Source organism: Thunnus thynnus, chromosome 20, assembly GCF_963924715.1.
Source record: "Thunnus thynnus chromosome 20, fThuThy2.1, whole genome shotgun sequence".
In the NCBI taxonomy this organism is placed as follows: domain Eukaryota; kingdom Metazoa; phylum Chordata; class Actinopteri; order Scombriformes; family Scombridae; genus Thunnus; species Thunnus thynnus.
In genome coordinates this window covers 12,406,945-12,432,725 of record NC_089536.1, presented here as the reverse complement: position 1 = coordinate 12,432,725, position 25,781 = coordinate 12,406,945, and the positions used below count along the sequence as shown (strand labels likewise).

Sequence of the window (25,781 nt, the reverse complement as noted above, 5' to 3'; positions counted from 1 at the left end):
GTCATAATTCATTATAAGTACCCCAATATGAGAGGACAATGGATGAGATTGAGTCAAAGAAGTCCATCGAATCCATTTGTTTCTGTATTACTACACCATGGAGTACTTTATCATGTGCTTTAAAGCTGGTTTGCTGTCGATTTAGCCCATGGTTGAATTAGAATGACCAGAAGAAGTCTGAAGCATTACAGCAGTTTAACCTTGTGCACTGATTTAGAACTGTGGTCAGACAGACTGTCTATATACTATATTTGAGTTATACAACTGTTACACAATTTTAACTGACACTGCCCACCCCATCAGAAAGGTGTATTTTCTATGGCGATGTTATATGCTAATGCTGTCAGCTGGCAATGCTCTGATGAGACATTCAAAGAAATAAAACATTATGATGTTGGATGTTGTTAAAAGTCGGATTCAACTAAATCAGTGTTTAGCCAACAATCTACAGTTTTGAAGAATATAGTAACAGTATTACATGCAGTTGACTCAGATCAGCACATGGCATGTCTTGGTGACACACTTAGCCAAGATATGCAGCATGTGATCACAATATCCAAATCAAATCCAAATTTAAAAAAAGGCAAACACATCCAAAATATAATCATATATCTATCTAAAACCATGTACAGCAGCCAAACAGTTCCATCGTTTGATCTCAGCTCTCTCTCTCTCTGTGTTTCCGTGATCTTACCATATTCACCGGGGTTACCTGCCACAGTTTCCCCCACTAGTCCAACCACTTCTGTAAATTGTTGTATGAAAGATATAGTGGTTGTACAACATGTGTGTTGACACTGTATTGAACCTGTGATCTGCACAGGATACCCTCCCAAAACTTTGTCCAATGCATGTTGGGACAGGCTCCACCCCCACACCCCCATGACCCTGAAAGAGACGAAACAAAGGGAGTGAATGAAAAGAAGGGGAAGTCAACTTACTGAATAGCTTACTGAATAAGTCAAACTGAGCACTGGTTTTAGAAAACAGATCAACATGTATTAGCTTGTCCTCAACTTGTTAATTAAAACTGTTGGCATGAATTGTCACAAAGTGAAAGTGAGATGAAATGTGGTAAATCATTGCTCTGAAATGTTTTACTCATAAAGAATCTTTGTTTTTTCAGGTGGGGAAGGAGACTGTACAAACCACAGAGGACCAGATTATGAAAAGGGACATGCCACCAGCTTTTATCAAGTAAGCACAGAAGGATCTCTTTTCAAATCTGTAATTGATACAGTGACAAACTTAGATTATATCATTCTTTGAGTAAGTGGAACCCACTAGCCTCTCTTTGGCTCTCTTTCTCTCTTTATCTGTTGCAGTAATGGCTGGTTGTGCCCAAGCAAAGGTCAGACATGGCATGTTAAGTGCCTCAGAGTCTTGGCCTGGTGTAACATAAATACTTTTTCTGCCCAGGGAGGAGTTCCTTGTCCTCGTACATGTCCATAAGAGCTGCTACTGCTGCTTTTGATTTATGTTAAAACATGAAAAAAAGTTTAGATATTAATGTAGAAAGGAGGAGAGAGCTACATATTTAATCAATGTATTTGTCTCCCTGGCTGACTCCACATCAGCTTAATCATTAAATTGTCCTCAGCTGCTGTCTGTACATATGACGGTCTCTCGCCGATCCTTATTAAATGAGAGACTACAGCCGAGGGAGGGAGAGGCAGGACCTGGGAGCCCCCCAAGGTCAGGGATGAAACGCATTGGCAGGCGCAGGTCGTCAAGCTCAACACATTTGGCGCCTCGAAGTCACATCGTCACCCTGTCGTCATCCATCAGCACATGTGCTGGAATGTGTCTCCTTCACTAAATATAGTGTCTGTCGGGGTCCGGTTAATGCATGGCTGTTTCTTGCTAGTGCACGCTGAAGGACACTGCTAGCTGGCTCTGCAAAGACACACAAACACACACACACACACACACACACACACACACACACAGACATCAGCCTTGATGTCATACACATTAGCCTTTATCCTTCAAGAGATTTGTTCCCACAGAAGAATTGAAACTGAGCTCTTCTTGATTGGGCCTTTTGCAACGCCTTAAATGTGGAAAATAACGTTACCCTGTTGCAAAAGTAGGAAGTCAGTATACTGTGGGAACTGGAACATGTGTCAGTTCTTGGCTCGTTGCCTGTTTCTATGTACAATATGACTGTTATGATACCACACAGGTGGCATGTATAACGCTGAATCAAAGGACTGAGCCTGCAGTTTTTGGTGCTCTGGAGTTCACTGAGTGCATTACACACACATACACACACACACCCAGGTGGCCGTTATCAATCATTTACATTTCTGTGGAAGCAGGCGTTAAATTGGGCCAGTGCCAGCCAGAGTGGAGCTCCACCTCCTGAGGTCCAAATTGCATCCTGAAAGCAAGTTAACTTCTCTGTCACGAGCTGGATACTCATGCTGCAGATGTGCATTTAGTTAAAGTCAAGCCAATTTTATTTGTATTTCCCAAAATCGCAAAGCATGAATTCACTTCATAGAGCTTTACAGTCTGTGTGCAGCCTCTATCCTTAGACCCTTAACCATCAAAATAGTAAGAGGTATGAAGTATGCCTAATTTTTAACATGGTCCCATTAACTCAAGAGTTAACTTAAAATGAAATGGCCTATCCTAGGCTTTTTTGACAAAAAATCCTAACTCAAGGCCTGTTTAACAAATTTATTTTGGGGCTTTCACCCTATTTTTGTGAGCTGATAAAAGAAATCTACTAATTTTTTGTCAAACTACTATTTCTAAGGTTGAGAATGAACCTTTAGGCTCAGTTCATTTGGCTTCTTCATGTAGTATCTCTTCACGGAAGTGACAATACCACAACACAGACACAGCTTATGTTGTGAAATCATCATGTTTTCATGCTTCAGTAGTTCCCTGAATAAATCTGTAAATCCCTTAAATATCATCAAATAATGGACTAAAAGTACAAAAACCTATATTGTACCCCTTTGAACCATCAATTTGCATTACATGGGGAAACACCTGCTTTTTTGAGGAGATATTTGTTCAATAGAAACTTTACAAAATCCCCTTCTGATTCTGTTAAAGATAATTTGCTTAGTATAGAACAAAGTTTATGCACAAAGAAATCTGATAATTAGTCACATCATGCAAGCAGTGCTGTAGTTTGTTGTCACAAACACAAGCTGCAAATTGTGCACGCATAACTTGTGGTACAGGAAGGAAATTACTGACCATAGTGTTAGGATGAGTAAGATTTAGACAAAGCTGTGAACATGGCACCGTGAGGTGACAACTCTGTGTAAACGGTGTTAAGTTTTGGTTGATCATTTTTCAGTTAAATGATTCTGGTCATTTCTTGGTTGTTTTTGATTAGAACTAGTTGCAGTTACAGTCCAGTTTAATCTAATCTTGTCAATTAATTTATTTGAATCTCTGAAATCCTATTTAAATGTCTGAAGAATTCAGGCATTGACGTAGGTGTCAGTCACTACTTCCTGATTCCCAATTTAAACCCTTGTGAAAGATTATATGAAAGGCTTTCATTTAGACAACATCATCTTTCACCTTAATATGTTGCTAAAATGTGATGAAGAGCATTTGACAGCAGGAAATGTCACAGTCATGTTTAGACAGCAATCACTATATGTTATGGCTATCTGTACTCCTAAAGCTTCCATCTGTTTTTGCTGCTGACTATTTGCTGTTTCCTTGCGTAATGCTCATCTGGCTTCTGAAGGGCTTCTTTCCATCAGCATGACTTGTTTTGAGGATTTTTTTCAAATCAAATCATCTTCAATCAGTCATCATCTTCTTGTCCACAGAGTGGAGAATGCATGCACTAAGCTGGTGCAGGCTGCCTCCATGCTGAAAGCTGATCCATACTCTGTTCCTGCTCGGGATTACCTCATCGATGGCTCTCGAGGCATCCTCTCTGGAACCTCTGACTTGCTCCTGACCTTCGATGAGGCAGAGGTATTCATTCATTCATTCATTTTTTTCTTTTATTTCCTGTAACTTGTGACACAGCTAAATATTATATGTTTTAGTGGGCCATTGTATTCTAGCACACCTCATCTACGTAGTGATTTCCTACATCCTGAAGGAGGGGTTGTGTCCCTAACTTAAGAATGGCGGTTAATGACGGTTTATTGTAGCAACTGACAATGGAGGGATTTATTTCTTTGTGTATTGTGCTGTGAAGTTCACATACTCCATTATAAAAGCGAGTAAAATAGTAAAATCATGTGTGATTTTACAATTTTTTTTAATGTGATCTTTTTGCCTGTTCAGGCCAGATATTTACTGTTGACGTTTCAGATGACAGAAAGAGGAAAATATCTCAATATGACATCTACTTCTTTGAGCTTTGGCTGCAAACCAAGCCACAAAGAAGTAGATATCCACATAAATGAAAGCAGGAAACAGAATTTGTGATAAGCTCATAACCACAGGGCACCAGAATACATCATTTCCAACACAGGAATTGAAACTTCAGTGCGCTGCCCCGCCTGCCTGCCTGGGAGCCAAATTTTTGCTAAATACAGCTGCCAGAGTAAAATAGAGATATTTGAGCCTAACCATGCAAAAAGAAATTGCAGTGCACTAAATTGCAGCAATTCATAGACTACAGGCACCATTTATATGTATATTTATAAATTCATTCCCAGTGTTTCACTTTTATATTAATTGTTAATTTGATCCTTTTATACTAAAGTTTGTTTTTGTTCCTGCCCCAGACATATCCGTGTCATAACTGTTTAAGAACCAAATGTGGGAGGTTATGGGCTTACCTGTGTGTTAGATTTTTATTATGCTCAAATATTGTTTAAAATCAAACTCAAAAATCCAATTTTGGGCAGACTCTAATAGATATTGTATTGCTGTATCTGTAGCATAGAAGTTAAAGCAACTTGTGGGGATATTGAGGAAGACTGACCGACTGACAACAGATGCTGAGAAATGGAGAGAACATAGTTAATGTAGCCTATAACTGTGTTAAAGGTTGTACCATTGATTTTCACTGAGCAGCAGCTGAGCTGAAGGGCTTCAATGTCTTGTTAATGGACACTTGAGCATACTCAGCCTCAGTCCTCTGCTGTCAAAGAGGACTGAGGCTCTTCTTGTATAAGGACAGTATCTAGTCCTGCTACCCTGCAGGGTACTGTAACGTCTAAAAAGATGACAGAGAGGTAGATAAATATGGCTCACATGTTTGTGGGACTCTCCATACATCTTACACAAACACTCCCCTGGATGTTGAACCAGGCAGGAGTATCATCTATCAGACCCATCCTTCTTTTCCTCTCAGGGATGGAGGGTAAAATAAAATAAAAAGTTGCAGATCAGCGGTCAGCAGGCATCAGGCGTCCCAGCCCTGTCTGCAGCAGTCAGCAGGACTCAGCAGGAGTCATCAGTCAGCGGTGCCATCATGTTTTCCAATGGAGCTCAGGGATAGCTCTGTGTAGTGTTTGTGGTGACTCCAGCAGTCCACATAGAGCAGGAGTGAAGCAGGACAAAGAGGCTGGAATGTCAGTAGGCAGCATTATCAGAGTGTAATTAGAGGGAATGTGAACGGGAGGAGGGGGCTGTGTTTGCATAATCACTGTTCTCTGAGGATGAAAATTGTTTTTGAATTAGCTTTTGTTGATGTTTTATCCCGTCATTATCACAGGTCCGCAAAATAATCCGTGTGTGTAAAGGCATCCTGGAGTACCTGACCGTGGCAGAGGTGGTGGAGTCTATGGAGGACTTGATCACATATACAAAGAATCTGGGACCAGGTCAGTCTGCTGATACAGTGGCGGAAAGATTTCTTTGCAGAAGTCTTGATTTGACAGTATCTCAAAGGATTTGCTGTCCTGGTTGACATTTTCAGCCTGTATGTGCTGGAGTGAACGTATTGTTTTTGCAATGTAAGCATTCTTTCAAAAATAAAACTACGACATTCTGAATAATTGTCTCTGTCACATTAAATCCCCAATTTCAAGTGTTATGTTTTCATATTAGTTGAAGGATTACTGTAAATGCTCCACCTCATGAGTAAATTCTCTAAAAATCTTTTGATAATATCCAAAATTGTCATTGATTAAAAGCAAGTAAATGTTAATTTCCACCTTTTGTTTGTTGTGTTCAGGGATGACAAAGATGGCAAAGATGATAGATGAGCGACAGCAGGAGCTGACACACCAGGAGCACCGTGTGATGCTTGTCAACTCCATGAACACAGTCAAAGAGCTGCTGCCCATCCTCATCTCAGGTAATTACCCCCACCTACACATTGCACATTTCAGTTTTTAGTTTCCATTTTCCATTTTCATGTTTTTTTCTCGTAGACACAGACCCACACGATGTACTTCTGGTCAGCATTATTGAGTGGAGTTCTGTTTTGTATCTCAGGTATCAAAATATTTGTGACAACCAAGACATCTGGCAGCCAGGGAGTGGAGGAGGCCTTGAAGAACCGTAACTTCACTTTTGAGAAGATGAGTGCCGAGATAAATGAGATCATTAGAGTGCTGCAGCTTACTTCCTGGGACGAGGATGCCTGGGCCAACAAGGTATGGACCATAAATGACATGCTTTTACCTAAGTTTGTCTATGGCCATCAAACTCACATGCACACTCTGTTACTATGAATAAACTTGAGGAAAAAGAGACTGTGGCTTTTGCTCTTCTCGCTGCTCAGAGTGTTAAACCAGTTTTCGCACATTTAAAAATAAGAACTGGAAGCTGTGTTTGTATGAGCAAAAATTTAATTTTCGTCTGCTACCCACTGTGCTCTCACACACTCCAAGAACGCCTTTGGCAGGAAGCTGCAGATTGGAGGGAATATGAAGTGATGTTTTTCTCATTTGGTGTATTTTTTTTTTCCCCCTACCTTAAAGGTATACTATGCAGGATTTGTTGATTGATGTTTGTAAACACACAGCATTCAAAGTCATGAGAAGGGTCCAACAATGAGAGGAAGAGAGAGAGTGAATGAAGAGAGTGAGCAGCTACTTACTTTCTGATTGTTTCAGAGCGGTTATGGTCTAAAGCACAAATAATCACAACCACAAACCTCCGCACATTTGTGTGAATGCAGAGCTTCATCCTGTCCGCCGTGGCCTCTCTGCTCTACGTGTGTGTGTGTTGCTCAGCCCCGCCCTCAGTCAAGCAGACACACAGACCTGCAGCTCTTTATACATCCACGACACAGAGACAGAGCGCAGAGAGGAGCTGAGGAGAGACACGAAGACAGTGATGTAACCTGTACGCTGTTATTGGCTGGGGGCTACACGCCCACTGCCCAAAGGTCTATACACTGTTTTTTAGGAAAATCCTGCATAATATACCTTTTAACAAGGCATGCGCTTTGTTTCATCAGGATGACCTTATATCAAGGTTGACAGGTGTAAAAAATGCTTTCCGATCTGAAGTTTACATACAGTTGGTAATTAATTAAAGTAGGCCTGCTTTCTCTCTGCCTCTATGTTGCTGGTTAATATGTTGGGATATTTTATTTTTTCCTGCTCTGCACGTTTGTCTTCTTTCCTGTCCGGTCACTCTTCAAATGGCTCTTTCTTGTGCCACTTTTTCCCTATGTTGACACTTTTTTTTTTGTTGTTGTTGTTGTTGGTCTCAGTTGGTATGTGCAGTTGAACATTTGTATTTATGTGGTTCTTCCTTTCTTTTTACTGTTTCTTTCTCCCTTCACCCCCTGTAGAAGGTAAGCCTTATCTCTCTCGGACCTTGGTTGTGCAGCAGCATGTCTGACAGATGTGTGTGCTGTCTTGTGCTTTGTGGTGCCATTGTGTGCTTTTTAGTAGAGAAACAGTCGTGAGGTCAGACTGTCGGATCAATAAAGCAGTTTGAATATTATTATACTGCTAATGGCATTGTGTTTATTGAGGAAGTGTTTAGCAGGTTGAACTGCTGAAATGTTGAAGTATGCATTATCTACTTTTTTCTGGATTTGTTTTGCTTCATAACATGACATTGTATCATCTGTGTGTTCTCCTCTATATCAATTAACCCTTAGCATACTGTATGCATGTCCTCAACTGGTCTGGTTATTGATTGACCTGACTCATGCTGTATTGATTTGGGTGTCATTAATGAGAAATCGTTTTGCCAGAATGATCAAGAGGAGGGCGCATAGAAGATCTGATATGAATTTTGATGATATTTGTGATATTTGTTTGAATGGCTAATTCTTAGTTTTAATCCACAAAAACGGACTAGTTTGCTCACAAAAGTTATTTCCATGAATACTAAATAATGCCCCTTTTAATAGATTGGACATAATCCCCCATTACTAATGCCATGAACCACACCTTTCTACTTTTTGAGTAATACTATTCTTTGTGTTTGATTATAGGCTGTAATGTATGTGTGTTTTGCATTTGACATGAGTGCAGAAATCAAGTCCGTCTTTAACTTCTCTTCACTGGCTTTTTTCACTCGTACACACAGGTTACGGACAGATTTGCAGCTGCACAAGTTTGAACAGAAAACTAATACACCCACGCAGCTCCTGTGACTTCACTTCACACCTATCTTCCTTTTTATTTTTTTCTTGTTCAGTTCTGTTACCCCACACTCATTAACACTCAGCTATTCAAACAAACATGCTTGTTGTTTTTATTTTGACATGGGGATTATTGTGAGGGCTCGATTTCTCATATCTTGTTATGAATCGTTTTAAGCAAAGGAGTGGGGGGTTGTTATTATTCAGCTCTCTGCTGTGAACCTTTTGTTTGAACTCAGAGCTGAAGGTTCAAGCTGCATTACGTAGAACGTTAACATCTGTTTTCCAAATTTCTATTATTTACCTTGTAAAATAAGCTCACTTAATCACTCATTTATCCGCTCTGGTCTCCTGCTTTGCTCCATGTCCTACAGGACTCTGCTTTGTTTAGCAGACTTTGACAATGAGTGGACTCATTGTCGAGTCAGCCGCTGTTGGACGGATTGTTGTATTTCCATCCACTCAGATTGAGATACAATGGAGAGTCGTTTGGCTTTTATAACATGACACGCTCATTATTGACCATTGAAAAGAATGACGGAGACAGCATGTGCTACGTGGTTGTGTCTGACATGTTAGTGATGCTGCACAGTGCACAAGGACTTTGCTGTATGTTTATTTTACTGGAATAAACAATATGGGGAGGTTTGAATGTGGCGATGACGAGAGCCTGGAGCTTTTCCTGACCATGTAACTCACTCAGGAAAAACTTTGAATAAGGAAGAAGTTGCTCCAAGCTCAATTTCAAGTCATGACTGGATTTCTGTATAGGAATATAATTATATGACATCACATGTGAACCTCATCCACACAAATTATACTAGTTACAGGAATATAGACTTGAAATTAACACGCATTTCCAATGTCTCTAATAATCATGTCATGATTTATAGAGAACATGTGTACGTGGTATAATTAAGAGCATTGATTGACTCATTTTTTTTAGTTTTTTTTGGTTGTATTGATATCCGTTAAGTTATTCATTTATTCTTTCTTTCAAACCCAAAGGACACAGAGGCCATGAAGAGGGCTCTGGGGCTCATCGACTCAAAGATGGCCCAGGCTAAGAACTGGCTGAGGGATCCAAACGCTCAACCAGGTAATAAAGAAACACATCCATGTCCCTCATGTACCTTAATTTATTAATTACGCTTCTAATTAGGGCTGATAACCTAATTGAATGCGGTGTTGTTATTGATGTGTCTGACCATGCGTGTTGTGCTTCTAGGGGATGCAGGCGAGCAGGCCATCCGACAGATCCTTGATGAAGCCGGGAAAGTTGGTGAACTATGTGCAGGGAAGGAGCGTAGAGATATTCTGGGCACAGCCAAGACCCTTGGCCAGATGACTGACCAGGTGTCTGAAATGAGGGCCAGGTACAGACATAAAAGAAAATCGCAACTATGGCGAGATAATTCTCCTCATATTTCATGCAGTCCATGCTTCTTTCATTAGTCTGGTGTTCTTTTATTCTGTTTCCTTGAACCTGTGATTCAGTTTTCATCGCATAGTTTGATTTAGAAATGGACATTTTGCACTGTAATTTCATTTTCCGTTCCTTAAAGTGTAGTGTGATTGTCACCAGGGATCCCGAGTCACGCTAGATTAAAAGCAGCTGTCTGGTATTAATCCATAATCTACTTTAACTCCTGATTGAGTTACTTGCCTGAAAACTGGGGGATGCCTCTTAGCCTTATCTGGAAATAGAGGCATTAAATTAGGAAATACCGTTCTTAAACAAGAGATAAAGCATATGCTTTCGAGTAAACAAACATGTTGTGTAGATCAGAGAACAAGAATTGTGCATGTGAAGGCTGTAAAGGCATAGCGAGGTTGCAGTTTATTGTATCCATGTGTTTTCTTTGTCCACCTCAGAGGTCAGGGGGCGTCCCCAGCTGCCATGCAGAAGGCCCAGCAGGTTTCTCAAGGACTCGACGTTCTTACGGGCAAGGTGGAGAATGCTGCTCGTAAGCTGGAGGCCATGACTAACTCCAAGCAGGCCATTGCCAAAAGGATCGATGCTGCACAGGTGAGTCAATAACTCTTTTAGTTCTTTTGTTCTTACAAAACATGGATTCAAACCTCTCCGTGTAAGTATTTGATGTTGTTTTGAGTGCTTTTTGTGTTTCCTGCCCCTGCAGAACTGGCTGGCAGACCCTAATGCAGGTCCAGAGGGAGAGGAGAACGTCAAAGCCCTCCTCACTGAGGCCAAAAAGATTGCAGACATGTCTGAGGATCCCAAAGAAAGAGATGACATCTTACGCTCAATTGGAGAAATCGCTGCAATGACTGCCAAGTTGTCTGATCTCAGAAGACAGTAAGTTATTAACTGTTAGAAATATCGAGCTGTTTTATGCTGGGTTTGCCCCCCAAGCTTTGTGGTCCCTTTTTCACACTTTATTACAGTAATTCAGGTGCTTTTATTCAATACTTGAATCAATTAAATACCATCATTAAAGTGCAACTGTCACCACTGTTGCTGGGAAACAAGATGGGACTGTTTTCTCATATGCCGGTAACATTGAGAAATCCGTCTTCAGTACTGTGTATCAACTTGTACTTGACAGTTACTCTCTGTCCATAGATCAGTGAGGTATTTTATCTCTTCCGTTTTCCTACAACAAACCTCTTCTGGTTATTGCTGAAAATGCAGGAATTCCACTAAAGATCTTATCACAACATGCACACATGGCTTTTCTTCCTGTAGGAGTACAGATTTCTTACTACAATTCGACTGGAACCCTTCTTGTTCTCCCTTGTTCAGGTAGACTAATATGGGCTTTTGGTCCACACCAGAGATTAGTGCTAATTTTACCACATTTTAAGGTGAATTACATCCAAGCTGTGTAAAAGCACCATTAGTCAACCTGATTGACTGCCATACAGACCTCATTTCAACCATATCTGTAATAAAACACTATTTAATTTATTACTTACTTATTTTTAATTCCTTATAGGGGTAAAGGTGACACTCCTGAGGCCAGAGCTCTGGCTAAACAAATCGCAACAGCTCTGCAGAACCTGCAGTCCAAGACTAACAAAGCCGTGGCCAACAGCAGGCCTGCAAAGGCAGCTGTACACTTAGAAGGAAAGATTGAGCAGGCCCAGCGCTGGATTGACAATCCCACTGTGGATGACAGTGGTGTGGGTGAGTCACGCTCCCATCCTCCTCAACTTCCTTGTCTCTTTATCTCTCTCCCTCACATTCTTTCCGCTGCTCCTGTGGCTAAATTGCAGACCAAACACTTGTGTACATGCCACTTTCTACTGTACTTGATATTCTGCAGCGCTCTCCCAGCTTCTTTGGTTTTGGCTTGTCTCTTCTGAATCCTGGAAATCGTCTTACGTGTTTACAATAGAGCTGGAGGCTGGCTGCTCTAAGAGTCATTGGTTTCCCGTAGTATAGTTTACCTCAAAGTAACACCATGAAGTAATACAGAGGAAGGCATGGGTTTCTTTCCCTTCCACTGTTGATACAAGCAGCCAGTAAAATACCAAAACTACCCAGCCATTTGCTGTTCAACTGGTATATAAACAAACATAAAATCTTAACACTTAAACAGTGCTGCAGCAATTAACTTTTAAGTGCTCAGGTTCCAGCTTTTCAAATGTGAGAATTTATTACTCTTCCCTGTTTTATTTTATTGTAAATTAAATATATATTGGGTTTGGGACTCTTGGTTGTACAAAACAAGCAAATTGAAGAGTTCATCTTGGGATGTGTTCAGAATTTTTCACTATTTTATGGCATTTATAAAGGTGTTATAGCATGGTAAAATGTAAAACATTTAGCAGAAGTGACTTGTAAAAAAGAAATACAGAAGTGTGACTCAAATTTGTTAGTGTTGATGCACTCAGAGTAAAGAGAAGGTTAGATATGAGTTAATGAGCAGAATGGTATTTTTGGGAGTCTTTATGTTTATAAATTTGTCTGTGTGTGTGTGTGTCCAGGCCAGGCAGCTATCCGTGGGCTTGTTGCAGAGGGCCGCAGGCTGGCCAATGCTCTCCCAGGCCCGTACAGGCAGGAGCTGCTGGGTAAATGTGAGCAGGTGGAGCAGCTCATGGCCCAGCTGGCCGACCTGGCTGCCCGCGGTGAAGGGGACTCCCCTCAGGCACGTGCTGTGGCTCAGCAGCTCCAGGAGGCCTTGAAAGTAAGACGGCTCACACTTAACAGCCAATCTCATTCAGACCTGTAGCTTCACTGTAAATGGATCAGGATTCATACACTGAGACAGACAACAACCCCCCCTGCTGGTTTTCAGTGGTGGAAGAAATACTAAAAAAATATTAAGTACAATTGATGTGATCACAATGGGAAGATACTCCATTAAATGTTCTACTGTTAAGATTAAGTAAAAGTCAACTAGTATTAGCGGAATGATGTGCCAAAAGTTTGGAGTATTTGATGCTTTCTGACCATTTGAAAGATAACATGATGAGTATATTCTGTAAAACTAGAATAATGGCTGTGAAATAAGGTAGTTTTTCATAATACCCTAAAAGTGTGCATTTTATTGATAGATTTTACCTGACAACAACTATTTTTAATTTATTTTATCCAGTGTCTTAAGTGTATTGAATTATGTATGTATGTATGTATGTATTCTATTATGTGTAACATTTTTTATTAGTTTAAATCATTTATCAAGAAAAAAATGTCAGAACATTTGCTGTTTTCCGCCTCTCAAATGTGACAGTGTTCCAGAAAAATAATTAATAATAATCATTTTTGCAGCAATTATCATTTTCCAATATGTACTTTATCAGATTGTATTGAAGTTCAAGAAGAATTTGAATTTTTTTTTTCTAATCAGTAAGATAAAAGAGTTACTCGTAAGCCAAAGACAAACCACACACACCCAATATTACTCATTTGTTCTTGTAAGCTCTGTGAGCCACCATGAGTGAGCTGACTAGTTGTAACATCTGTATGTCCTCCTCGCAGGACCTGAAAGGGAAAATGCAGGAAGCGATGACTCAGGAGGTGTCCGACATCTTCAGTGACACCACCACCCCTATCAAGTTACTGGCAGTGGCTGCTACCGCCCCGCTGGACGCCCCCAACAGGGATGAGGTCAGTAGTGCAATTACTCTGTTACTCATTGTGGTTTCACTGCAATGAGCCTCCTTCCGTGGTGTTTTATTTATTGGCTGGGGATTGTATTATTTCTAACAACCTTCTTGGATAATTGTTTCATTTGATCATGTGTAGGTCTTTGATGAAAGGGCTGCCAACTTTGAGAACCACGCCAATAAGCTTGGCACCACAGCAGAGAAGGCTGCTGCTGTCGGCACTGCCAACAAGAGCACAGTGGAGGGAATCCAGGCTGCCGTCAAGTCAACAAGAGACTTAACACCACAAGTATGTCACGGTTTAGTGTTTATATCTGTTTCCGTTTGTGTCTACCCTCCACTCATCACAAGCACACCATCATGCATCACGAGTCAAAGAGCTTAAGTGTTTCTCGCTTTCTTGAGCCAAGTCTATAGCAGTTGTCATTGGACTGGCAATTAACGGTCGGGATTGTTTTATAGGTGGTTTCTGCTGCTCGTATTCTGCTGAGAAACCCTGGCAATCAAGCTGCGTACGAACATTTTGAGACAATGAAGAATCAGTGGATTGACAATGTGGAGAAAATGACAGGTGAGGTGCCATAAGCATAATTTAAATTCCCTGATTGGAGGTGATCCTTATTTCATAGATGAAGATTAATATCCTCTGGATGCTTAGGTTTGGTGGATGAGGCCATCGATACCAAATCTCTGCTGGATGCGTCAGAGGAGGCCATCAAGAAGGACCTGGATAAATGTCGTGTGGCCATGGCCAATCACCAGCCTCAGATGCTGGTCGCGGGCGCCACCAGCATCGCCCGCAGAGCCAACCGGATCCTCCTGGTTGCGAAGCGAGAGGTGGAGAACTCTGAGGATCCTAAATTCAGAGAGATAGTGAAGGCGGCATCTGATGAACTGAGCCAAACAATCTCTCCCATGGTGATGGATGCTAAAGCAGTGGCAGGAAATATCCAGGATCCAAGTATGTTGATGTTGCTCACGGATCTCAAGATTACAATTTATACATATGTAGAACCTTCTGATAAATGATAACATGTTTGTTTTGATCACCAGGCCTTCAGAAGGGCTTCCTGGACTCAGGTTATAAAATTCTTGGTGCTGTGGCAAAGGTCAGGGAGGCCTTCCAGCCTCAGGAGCCAGACTTCCCACCACCTCCCCCTGAACTGGATCAGCTTAATGTAAGTTCTTTGATCGAAGAGTCAAGCAAACCTTTTTTTAATAGATTTTGCATTTTTCTTTTATTTACTAGTTTGTAGTTTAGACAGACAAGAAACAGCCGGAATCAAACCAGGAATATTGCGGTACATTAAACTTCAGTGTGGACTAATCATTTGAAGCTACTTTGGTTTAGTGCTCACAAAAACTTGTGTATTTAAACTGCCAAACCGTAATTACTGTAACTTCTCTTTGTAGCTTAATGATGAGGCAGCACCACCCAAGCCTCCTCTTCCTGAAGGTGAGGTTCCTCCCCCCAGGCCTCCTCCCCCAGAGGAGAAAGATGAGGAGTTCCCTGAGCAGAGCGGTGATATGGTTAATGAGCCCATGATGGTGGCTGCCAGGCAGCTCCACGATGAAGCCCGCAAATGGTCCAGCAAAGTAAGTGAACACTGTAATATTGTAATACAGCAACAGACTTCTACTTCAAGCCCTCTGCTACATGATTGATTTTATCTTCCTGTTGCACTTCATAGGGAAATGACATCATTGGTGCAGCCAAGCGAATGGCCTTGCTCATGGCTGAAATGTCACGCCTGGTGCGCGGAGGCAGCGGAAACAAGCGCGCCCTCATCCAGTGCGCCAAGGACATCGCTAAGGCTTCTGATGAAGTCACACGGCTGGCCAAGGAGGTGGCCAAGCAGTGTACTGACAAGCGTATCCGGACCAACCTGCTCCAGGTCAGTTCAGTAGTTTAAATCAGGTTTGACTATGGAAAGGCTACTGAATATAAATACTGTTTTGGTATTAAATTATTTCACCTCACCGGAATTTCTGACCTTGTTTCAGGTGTGTGAACGCATTCCCACCATCAGCACTCAGCTCAAAATCCTGTCCACAGTCAAGGCCACTATGTTGGGTCGTACCAACATCAGCGAAGAGGAGTCGGAGCAGGTGAGTTTTTCTTATAAACTTGTCAGCTCACAGGATTCCAGTTATTTTTCTATAATAGCCTTTGAAATGGGATGATTATCTCCCTCACTGTATCTCTTTTCATGTCTTCTCCGCCAGGCTACTGAGATGTTGGTGCACAACGCTCAGAACCTGATGCAGTCTGTGAAGGAGACAGTCAGGGAGGCCGAGGCAGCTTCCATCAAGATCCGGACAGATGCAGGTTTCACCCTCCACTGGGTCAGAAAGACCCCCTGGTATCAGTAAGAGAAGAGCCAGAGTTCCTCTGCTTCATGCTGGAGCTGTCCAGCTGTCCAGGAGGACATTGAATGGACAGATATATGCTTTATCAGAGCTATGATGTCAGTGCCCTTCACCCTAATGAGGGCAAAGTTTCTCTATTAGTCCCATGTCCTGTCTGTAACAGTTGCTGTTCTGGTAGAATGTAAACAATGGGACTATCAGTGCGAATTATGGGTTAGATTGTTACTGGGAATGTCTTTTTTTTTTCTAAAGTGTGTAAAAAATATGTTTTAAAGCTTATTTTGACAAATCCCAGGAATATATATATTTTGATTAGAGGTTGGATTTCACATAATGTAAGGTTTTTTTTTTGGTCTCTTCTAGACACAAACCATAATAAGTAAAAATTTAAATAACATTTTCTCAAGAGACATTTTTATATCTTTGTACTGATAATTTTTATTGTCATCATTCATTCACCTTTGCTAGGATGAGCACATGAACTTGAGTTGTTACAAGTTGCATTATAGGCCTGCGCTCAGCTGACATAAAATATATCCAGTGGTATTTGTCTGTTTACATAATTCTATATTATCGCAACTTAAAGAGAAACACTGTTCCTTATTTTACATGCAATTGTAGCAATGTTTATTTACTTCAGAGCTCTGCCAAAGACATTCTGCCACAATCTTAGTATAATAAATAAGTGTAATTGTCTTTTTTTTTTTTTTTGGTCAGTGAGACCAAGGCTAGTTTTTAGATAAGCTAATTCAAGAAATAACAAAAATTTCTACCAACAGCAGGTCAAGAAGAAAACTTGCTTGTTAGCTTGCATCCAATTGGTTCTAGATGTGTTTTATGTTTCACGTGTTGCATTGAGATTACGAGTAATAAACAGTAAAAACGATCACCTATTTCCACAGCAAGCTAACAGTTTTTAGTAGTCCGGCAGTCTGCAGAGGCTCATCTTGCCTGTGATTTTTTTTTTCTTCCAAAACACTGCACACAGTTGTATGTCTCATGTTGTCTTGTTGTGCACAATCTTTTTTTTTTTGTGATATACGAATTGCACACTTCTCCTAGGTAGTCAAGGGAACGGCCAGGGCTTAGAGATGAAGCACAGTGTCATCTGCAGCTGGTGAAATCAGTCATCACATTTGTTTCAACATGTCTTGATACACTAAACATAACAGACCACTCCTTGTGGCAACTGTAGTAGATATTTTAAACGTCTGAAGACCATTGGTTTGAATGTGTCTTTTAAGTATCTAATACCAACCGATGTGCCTTGCAAAAGAAACTTTATTTGCAATTGATTTTGTTTTTCATTTTCAGATAATGTTTTGTATCATTTGCACAAGGTATCATGGTGTTGATTTGTTCAAAACACTCGTTGTACATGATTCTTCTATAAAGTTACACCCGCTTCATGACTTTTACTTAGAGTCAAATCGAGCTCTATGCAAACCTTGAGAACGTTTGTTTAAAAGAATATCAGAATTATGCAAAGCTTACTTTGGCTCAAATGGGGCTGAACAACATTTTGCTTAGGCATTGTTCACAATTTTGTAATAAAGCATTTTATAGCACTTTGAGGTGTGTTTGCGCTTTAATTTCTGAACATGTACGTTAAGCATTGACTTTGTTTAAACTGAGAAGTTTTGCCAAAGAGATCCCTTTTTTAATACTTAGTTGTGTGGGTCAGCAGTAGGGTGAGTTTTAAGATCTAGTTATGACTAAAATAATTGCATGTGATAATAAAAGTGCTTGTGATCAAGTCGTAAGTATTTGATATGAACAGGTAGTTGTATGCATTATACTATGTACTTTATGTCATAGTACTGGACTTGACCTTCATCATCTAGAGGAAAGTCTGCTTCCCTTCTTGTAATCTGTTTGCCAGTGTGTTTCTAGTCTCACCTCATATTTAGCCTGCTGGACAATAATACGCTGACCTTTGTACTGACTTCAAACAGCACCTAGATTAGAGGTGTTGTGTTTGTATATATACCAACTGACTGAACCGTCTGCATCATGTAAAGGCTTAGTTTGTTCTGATGACTCCACAGTCACAACAGTTTTATTTTTCCTGAAGTTGTATTAACCATGGCCAGATTAACCCACTAGGGGGCCCTTGGGCCAGAAATGAGCAGAACTGAACCCTCATTCTTTGTTTTCCCTTTGGATTTTATCACTTTGAAGCAGGCCAACAGTATGGTTCGCACAGCAGATGGTACATGTCAGATTATTTATATTATGAGTTGAAGGAGAGTAATTATTTGCACATCACGTATAGGTACAAGGCTATTAGAAAGCAATAAAAAAAAAAAAGGTAACACCTGCACACTTACTCCAAGCTACAAAAGTTTAACCTGGACATCTTATATAAGAACACATCTCCGTATAAGAATTTAAGGTCCCTCTTTCTTAGTGTACTATAATATATTTTTGAACATATGTGATGTTGACTCTGACATACATGATGATGAATCTGATGTAATGTTTATGTGTAAGATGTATGTTTGATGTATTGTTTTTTGAAGTATGGCCTTTGAATTCCTGCTCTTTTCTATGTGCTTTGTTGAATTATTAATTGCTTTGAGATGTTTATCACCCAGGATGGTTTTGATGGTTAACTACACCTGTCATCATAGTGCTTGTCAGCCTATCGGTGTGCATGATGTATAAATATGGCTGTGTTTTCCACTTTTACAAACATTCTGACCTGACTGATTGTCAAGCTTAATTATAGGTTTGCTCTGTCAGTTAGTTTGTGGGAACTGAATTGAACACTCACACACATTGAACACACACACATTCATGTAGGCACTTGCAGCATATAAACACAATGAAAGCTACATAAATTGTATTGAAATTTCAGTTGAGCACAGATAAACTTCCCACTTTCATAAGATGAATGTGAAAACAGCCGTTTAGTAACTGCGCATCATTCTGCCATGAATTAATCACAAAAATTCAAGCATTCTGCACAGTTAAGGTCAAACATCCAATTAATGTAATAATAAATAGATAGAAATATATGTTATAGATGATTTAACACATTACACACTGTCAGACTGTGGAGCTATAGAAATATAATTATAGATATGTGAAACAGGTGATGTTATGTGAGGAGAAAGTAATTAACTAGGTAACACTGGTAGATCCCTGAACATAATTAATTATTTTCTCTCTAGGTTTGCATGCTGTTAATCAATTTGTCCATCAGCATCATCATCTGTGGGGAAGGACGCTGCAGCCTGTTACTACTCTTCACCGACAGTGAGCAGTGGTTTCTCCGGCTCCACAGCGCCAACAAACACGCTTAAAGCCGTTTAAAAACAATGACTGAAGAAGATCCCAACATGTCGACAGGGAGGAAAATAGCGTTAAGGTAATAAAAACCAGCAGGTTTTGTTATATGATACGCGATGCTCTGTGCAGCTAGCCGCTGTAGCTAGCTGTCAGTGAATGCAAACGTCGCTAGCGTTGATGTAAACTGACAGCGGGGAGTGCAGGTTGCAGGCTAAGCTGTTTGAACCTTTGAACGTTACACCAACTGAAAAAAAACCGCTGTTCACGGTTAGTCACCGTTTGTTCAGTCATAACGATGCTAACTACAGCTAGCAGGAGAGGGTGGGTTCATCACATGACTGGGAGACAAGATTTGTCGCTATTTTATGCAACCTGTGGTTATCCTTTAAGAAAAAAAAAAAAGATAAAAGCTTGCGTAAAAGAGCGGAAAAGCCTTCTGTTAATTGATGAAGGATGAAGGTTTTGACAGGCGTTAGACAAACTTTAACGTTAGCTAAGAAGTTGATCAGTGATGCTGCCTGTGACATAACAGTATTTCTTCATTAAGAGTGAGAATTTTGTGTGTATTCATATTCAGTATGTGTGTAATTCACCAAATGTTGAAGATTCCAGGTGTTGCATACATAAAAATGTGTGTTAAATGATTAACATGTCACAGACGGTGAACATGAAAAATGCGAGTTAAGATAAACAGAAGAAAAAACAAAGCTAGACATTCAGTACAAAGAGTAAGTGTTGAGATGTATCTTGTTTTAGTGTTTCAGTATCATGATGGTTTTATGTTTCCTGTCACCGTTAATGAAGTAATGACATATTAATGTCACGTTTCCAGTGCTGGCAGGCGGCTACAGTCTTGTTGACATTGTGAAGACTGTTTTATTGTGTGCATAATGTGAGGTGAACGATGCGGCGTTCACTTGACTTGAGGAAAACTGCACTCTACACATAAATGTCCATAGAAATACTGAGTTTAAAGACAATAGTAAGACGAGATGAGGAAGTTTTCTGCAGACTTCTGTTGCTCTTGACAAAAGTTAGTCTCAGAATGTATACACTTAACTGAACTAAAGTCAACTTTAAAGCATAGTTGAGCCAAAGTACACAACAGAGAGAAAATAGAGCAAAATAAAGGCGAGCACAAGGTGAAAAAATGGCATGTTCATGACAAACAGAGATAACAGGCTCCTAAAGAGAGAAAGAAAACGACTTAATGCTTCCAAAGAAATATACATGTTAACTATACTGTAGCACATTAACATCATTTAACAGTGTATACTCAGCAAATAGTCTATTATTTTCTCGATTAATCAATTAGTCATTAGGTTTATGAAATGTCAGAAAATGGTGAAAAATGTCGATCACTGTTTCCCAAAGCCCAAGATGCAACCTCAAATATCTTGTTCTGACCCGACCAACACTCCACAACCCAAAGATACTCTGTTTACTATCATAAAAGACTAAAGAAACCAGAAAATATTCACATTGAAGAAGCCAGAAACCAGAGAAGTTTTATACTTTTTTTCTTTAAAAATTACTCGAAACGATCATTTGATTATCAAAATAGTTGCCGATTAATTTTCTATTATTCGACTAATTTTTGTAGCTCTAGTAAATAATAAAATTAATCGCTAAATTCCATTTAGCTGCTTTAGTTTCGGAGTCTTGGTATGTTGCATGCTGGCTCACTGTCACACTGTTGGGGTTTATTTGGATAGAACAGAGCCATTGTTAATGTTATTAGTAACACATGTGCTTTTCCTACCATTACAAGTCAAAATATCTGTCTGGAAAAAGGCTTATTGCATTTTTTTGAGCAAGCCATTGAAAAAGCCCTGTCTCTATAGCACGTAGTACTGGATCTTGAGTTAGACAGAAGCCTTTGTTTAGAGAATTTCAGGTCTCTGACAGTGTTGTATGGGGACAGGACATCCTTCACTAACTGTGTAGTTTAGTTTCTTTGAAATTATGAGAAGAAGGATGTTAAATTACAACTGCATAAGTCCAAGACCCCTTTGTTTTCATTGTGTTCCTTAACAAAACTTGCAAAATGCAGGTTTTTCATGTTAAACTTTAACAGTTTAATTATATACAAACATACATATGGTTAAAACTTTACAGTTTAGCCCTTTAAATGTCAGTATTTTACTAATTTGATACTGCTAATGATATTTACCATGTAAAGTGTCCACCTTCTTTCCCAGCTGCCCCAAACACAACATAGACAGCTTTACAATAATTGGAACATATGTAGCCAATCCTATACCAAGAAGTTCCTGAGGCCCGCCCACTTCCTCTACTAACCAGTCAGTGTTGCCCAAAGTGGAGCTACAGTTCCTGTACTCAAAAAGCACGTTGCTTTGACAGAGAGCAGGAAGCAGTTGATCATTTACTCATCAGATTAGGCTGCTTAGTTTTCATCAATTAGACATCATGCCAACTCCAAGGTAAGATCTAAGTGATGCTATCCACTTCCTGATTTCTCAGGAAACAGTTCTGCTTTTAGGATTGTTTTCTTTTTTTCCTCACAGCACTGTCCGTCTTTCAGTGGGTAGTTTGAAAACACTGCAGTAATATTTCTTTGTTTAAGAAAAAACAGTGGATGTGAGACTTTTAGGTTGATCTTACAATTTAGTCTCAAGCTGTCTTCCATAAGTCTAGATCTTCTTATGCCTTCATCCTGTCGTAGATGATGTAACAGCTAAACTGCTTGCAAGAGAATAATTACTACTCTCGTTGATCTAAACCAGGTTATCACTATGTTTGTATCTCATCTTCTTTGAAAGTTGGGTAACCTGTTATAAAGACAGATGTCAGGACTAGACTTTGACCACTAAGATATCATGTTTGGTGAAAATTTCTAGGTAAAAGGTTCATGGAAAAAAAATCCTAATTCTAAAGCTATTCAAAACAGATGACTACTTTTTTCTACTTTAACACATCAGCTTTAGTGTAAGCAGTTATCCTAAAGCAGTGGTTTTCAAAGCTTTTCACGTCAAGGACCCCTAAACTGACACAAATTAGACCACAGACCCCCATTTGATAATATTTTGTCCCAGGGTCGACCATCTGATAGAGTTTTGCTTTGAGATGTTTTATTACAGAAAGTGTATGAAACCCATGACCCAAATAGTCATACATTATATCATTGTGTTACTTATGGATGTAATTGTAGTGAAATTAAATTATTCCCCTTTTTGCTGGGGACCCACTGGGGGTCCCTGGACCCCACGTAGAGCCACTGTCCTTTTAAATGACATATAAGTGACTGATGCCTGTACATGAGAACATTGACACCAGTTCTCTTTAGACAATGATAATTTGATCCTTTATTTCGATATTCCCAATATGCTAAAATGCCTGTTTTCACTTGCCTAATCTCCATCTGGGTGTGAAAAAAAATAAACTCTATCATTGGTTGTCTTACATTAGTGCATGAGGGAGCGATGAGTCATAGTCAAGATGAGTCAAAAAAAACAATTATTCTTTTATAAGCTCATAACTTTGCCATTGAATGTGTTTTTGTAGTTTTTATGTCTTGCGTGACGAACATGTGTTGACCATAGAGAGGAGCTCAGGTAACAGAGCCATCAGTGAAACCCAGGATCAAACCTAAAGGACGTTTCATTGATTTAACTCAGCTAATCTGAAACAGATGATTTTCTGTATCACAGCAGATTATTTGTTTCCTCTGTTCATTCAGAGCTGTTGAGTAGGAGTTTTTGTAATACAATATGGTTTTGTCTCCACACAGTGAAAACACACTCTTTGGGATGGGAAATCCCTTGCTTGACATTTCAGCCGTTGTGGACAAGGACTTCCTTGACAAGTAAGTAGCTCTTTTGTTTTCTCTGATATCTTCATATTTCTGTGTCTCATCTGACATTATTTATTTTTTTTGATTCTTTCCTAAAAGGTACGGACTGAAGCCGAATGACCAGATCCTCGCTGAAGACAAACACAAGGCCTTGTGAGTAAAAACTTCACTGGGACAGCACATACTTCAGTAGTGTAACGCAAAGTGTTAAAATTACATGGAGCCAAATAAGGACACACTGGTCATTCATACCATACTACCATCTTGACACTGTCCGCTGTGCTCAAAATAGCAAGACGGACTTGACACCCATATTTTTCACATACAGAATTGTGCCAAACTATATCTCTGACTTTACTACTGCTTAGGGCTAAACAGTAGATCTTGACTGCATTCAATATGATTGACACTAGATACATAAATTATCATTATTCCTTTATTTAGAGAAGGTTTTGCTAAGCGTGCATGCCCCTTCTCCAGACCCTCCCTCCTTCACGCTGCAAGTGGATGCAACAGTAACATTATATCCTTCCTCGAAAACACAGTTGCATATGCCTGAAAATAGCGCTCAGCACTCTAAAAACATAGACTGTAAACAACAGACTTGGTAAAATTAAAGCAGAAACAAGACTTAATTACTCACTGACCTTACATGGCCCTCTTCTCTTTGTTTGATAGAGTGCAGATGGTGTCTTTTCAGATAATTTGTCTGTGTTAATTTAGTGCAGACATAAAAGTAAACCATCTGTAGGTAAGGTGATGGTGAGAGAGAGAGGGGTTTTGGATTTTCTTTGATGTCTTGAGGATTAGATAGTTTTACCAATGATAAGTATCACATATTCCCCCCCCAGGAAAATGTAAAAGTTTGTTCAGTCTTGCCTCTTCTAAATGAGTGCAAGTGTGTTTGATTTTTTGTAATAAAATAATGGAATTATCCGGAATTGATGAACTGGATGCCAAATAAAATGTGACTATCTGGAGTTCAAAACTGATGAATTTTTTATGCTGTAAATTGTACACAACAGAATTTTTTTTTCTTTGTAAACTAAAACAATCAACTAAGTTCAGCAGTTCATAAAAGAATAGACACATACATTGTGTCACAATGTTGAGAAAATCTTGCTACGTAACAGACAAACAGTAGCCGAATGACTGAAAACGTACCTTCCTTGGTTCGGAGTTCAGGTATTGCTTCAGTGAATATTATGATTTTTATTATAAAGCTTTGTCGTGATGAATAATTTCCCATCTTCTACCAAGGGGATGTTGCTACTGCAGCCTCTGTGGTGACTCTCAGCTTCACTAAGAAGATAATGATGAAGCTTACCAGAATACTGTATGTTCTATTCAGACATAGCCTGAAGCCAAATTGCTTGCTGCCACATGGTTGCTGCTCTTGAGCGCAACAAATTATTTTTTTTCAGGCCTTTATTTAACCAGGGTCGATTCACTGAGCACAAATACTCTTTTTAAGGAATTCATCGCTCCACATTCTGACACACTCACACCTCGGAGCCGCCTAGCACAAACACAGTTTTATCTGTTGGATATAAGATAACCACACTCTTATCTGTTGGACACTGAGCAGCTGCACTTGAGCAGTTTGGGGTTAAGAGGCTTGCTCAAGGGCACCTCACCAGTGGTATTAAAGGAGGAGCAAATGTTGCTTTTTCATTTCCTAAACCCAAATTCATCCTGCCGGTCTGGGAATGAAGCCATGACCTTCTGGTCACGAGCCTGCATCTTTAAACTTTGATTCAGCAGTAGTGGACCAGTGCCAGCTAATGGCATTAACTGGTTATTAACTACGGCATGAGCATTTTAGGAAAGAACATTAGCATCATCATCATCATCATAAAAATTCTTGTTAATGTTAATTTGTGTTAATTCATTTGAGATTTGTAACCATGCTTTTGCAAATCTTAACACAAGTGAGGCGAACAGTTTTACTTGTACTAACAAGGCAGAGAGAGCACTATTTTGGGTACAGTGAGTAATAACCTGAATTAGAGCCTGACTGATAAATCGACCAGGCTGATATATTGACCAATATTCTGCTTATTGTATATATATCAGTATATCAATAGCATACAGTACTTGTCAAAAGTTTGGACACACCTTCCCATTCACTTGAATGAGAAAGTGTGTCCGAATTTGTGACCGCTACTGTATATAGGCAGCAGATAAACAACAAGAAATTGAAGTACAGATATATTTGAAACTGTGTCACCATTCTATAGTTTGACCACCAGATAGCAGTGACAAGTTTATTTATTAACAAGGGGTTGGGGTTAAACATCCTGCCCAGTACATTTCTTTGTTGCAATTGTTAAGAAAAAAACAACTTATAAATATAAAATGTGTATTTATGTTATGGGTTTTGTAAAGAAAGTCAATATTGGCCAATATATCACAAGATTTTTTTTTAACTTTAAATATATGGTCAGGCAATATGCCCTGAACATGTGCAAAGATATAGACACATGTTCTTGTTCATAGCTCTTGTTACTAGGATTACATTATTGATTTGACCGTGAAACAAAATGCCTTAAAGCTGTCAAATATATACAAGTAAACCTTGTTTGTTTTTTTTTTACATTTGCCAAAGAGGTTATGTTTGTTTGAATATGTAAAAGTTGTTTTAGTGAAGTTTGGTGGAAAGTTAAGCCATGCCCCAAGGAGCAAGTGATATGTTTTTGGTGTGCATCTAGTATTTTTATATTATTATTGAGTATT

At 39.6% G+C, this 25,781-nt stretch overlaps 2 protein-coding genes across 5 annotated transcripts in view; both read left to right on the top strand.

Moving 5' to 3' along the window:
- LOC137171503 (vinculin) overlaps positions 1–17,511 on the top strand; it is a 30,034-nt gene extending 12,523 nt beyond the window's left edge. Inside the window, exons 2-21 of one of the 2 annotated variants that reach the window (XM_067575459.1) lie at positions 1,127–1,197; positions 3,807–3,957; positions 5,657–5,765; positions 6,119–6,241; positions 6,382–6,542; positions 9,503–9,593; positions 9,723–9,870; positions 10,370–10,523; positions 10,636–10,811; positions 11,452–11,642; positions 12,446–12,645; positions 13,440–13,568; positions 13,707–13,856; positions 14,030–14,138; positions 14,226–14,528; positions 14,621–14,745; positions 14,981–15,163; positions 15,259–15,462; positions 15,572–15,676; positions 15,794–17,511. In XM_067575459.1, coding sequence (XP_067431560.1) covers positions 1,127–1,197; positions 3,807–3,957; positions 5,657–5,765; positions 6,119–6,241; positions 6,382–6,542; positions 9,503–9,593; positions 9,723–9,870; positions 10,370–10,523; positions 10,636–10,811; positions 11,452–11,642; positions 12,446–12,645; positions 13,440–13,568; positions 13,707–13,856; positions 14,030–14,138; positions 14,226–14,528; positions 14,621–14,745; positions 14,981–15,163; positions 15,259–15,462; positions 15,572–15,676; positions 15,794–15,940 — 3,030 coding nt within the window. In that variant the 3' untranslated portion in view covers positions 15,941–17,511. Of the gene's footprint in view, positions 1–1,126; positions 1,198–3,806; positions 3,958–5,656; positions 5,766–6,118; positions 6,242–6,381; positions 6,543–9,499; positions 9,594–9,722; positions 9,871–10,369; positions 10,524–10,635; positions 10,812–11,451; positions 11,643–12,445; positions 12,646–13,439; positions 13,569–13,706; positions 13,857–14,029; positions 14,139–14,225; positions 14,529–14,620; positions 14,746–14,980; positions 15,164–15,258; positions 15,463–15,571; positions 15,677–15,793 lie in introns of both variants that reach the window. The other variant, XM_067575458.1, reaches the window with a different exon arrangement.
- A 1,630-nt stretch (positions 17,512–19,141) lies between these two features.
- The window catches only part of LOC137172697 (adenosine kinase-like), a 109,585-nt gene continuing 102,945 nt past the window's right edge, over positions 19,142–25,781 (top strand). Inside the window, exons 1-3 of one of the 3 annotated variants that reach the window (XM_067577277.1) lie at positions 19,142–19,310; positions 22,983–23,057; positions 23,145–23,198. In XM_067577277.1, coding sequence (XP_067433378.1) covers positions 19,261–19,310; positions 22,983–23,057; positions 23,145–23,198 — 179 coding nt within the window. In that variant the 5' untranslated portion in view covers positions 19,142–19,260. Of the gene's footprint in view, positions 19,311–21,490; positions 21,676–22,982; positions 23,058–23,144; positions 23,199–25,781 lie in introns of those variants that run through there. The other 2 variants (XM_067577274.1, XM_067577275.1) reach the window with 2 other exon arrangements.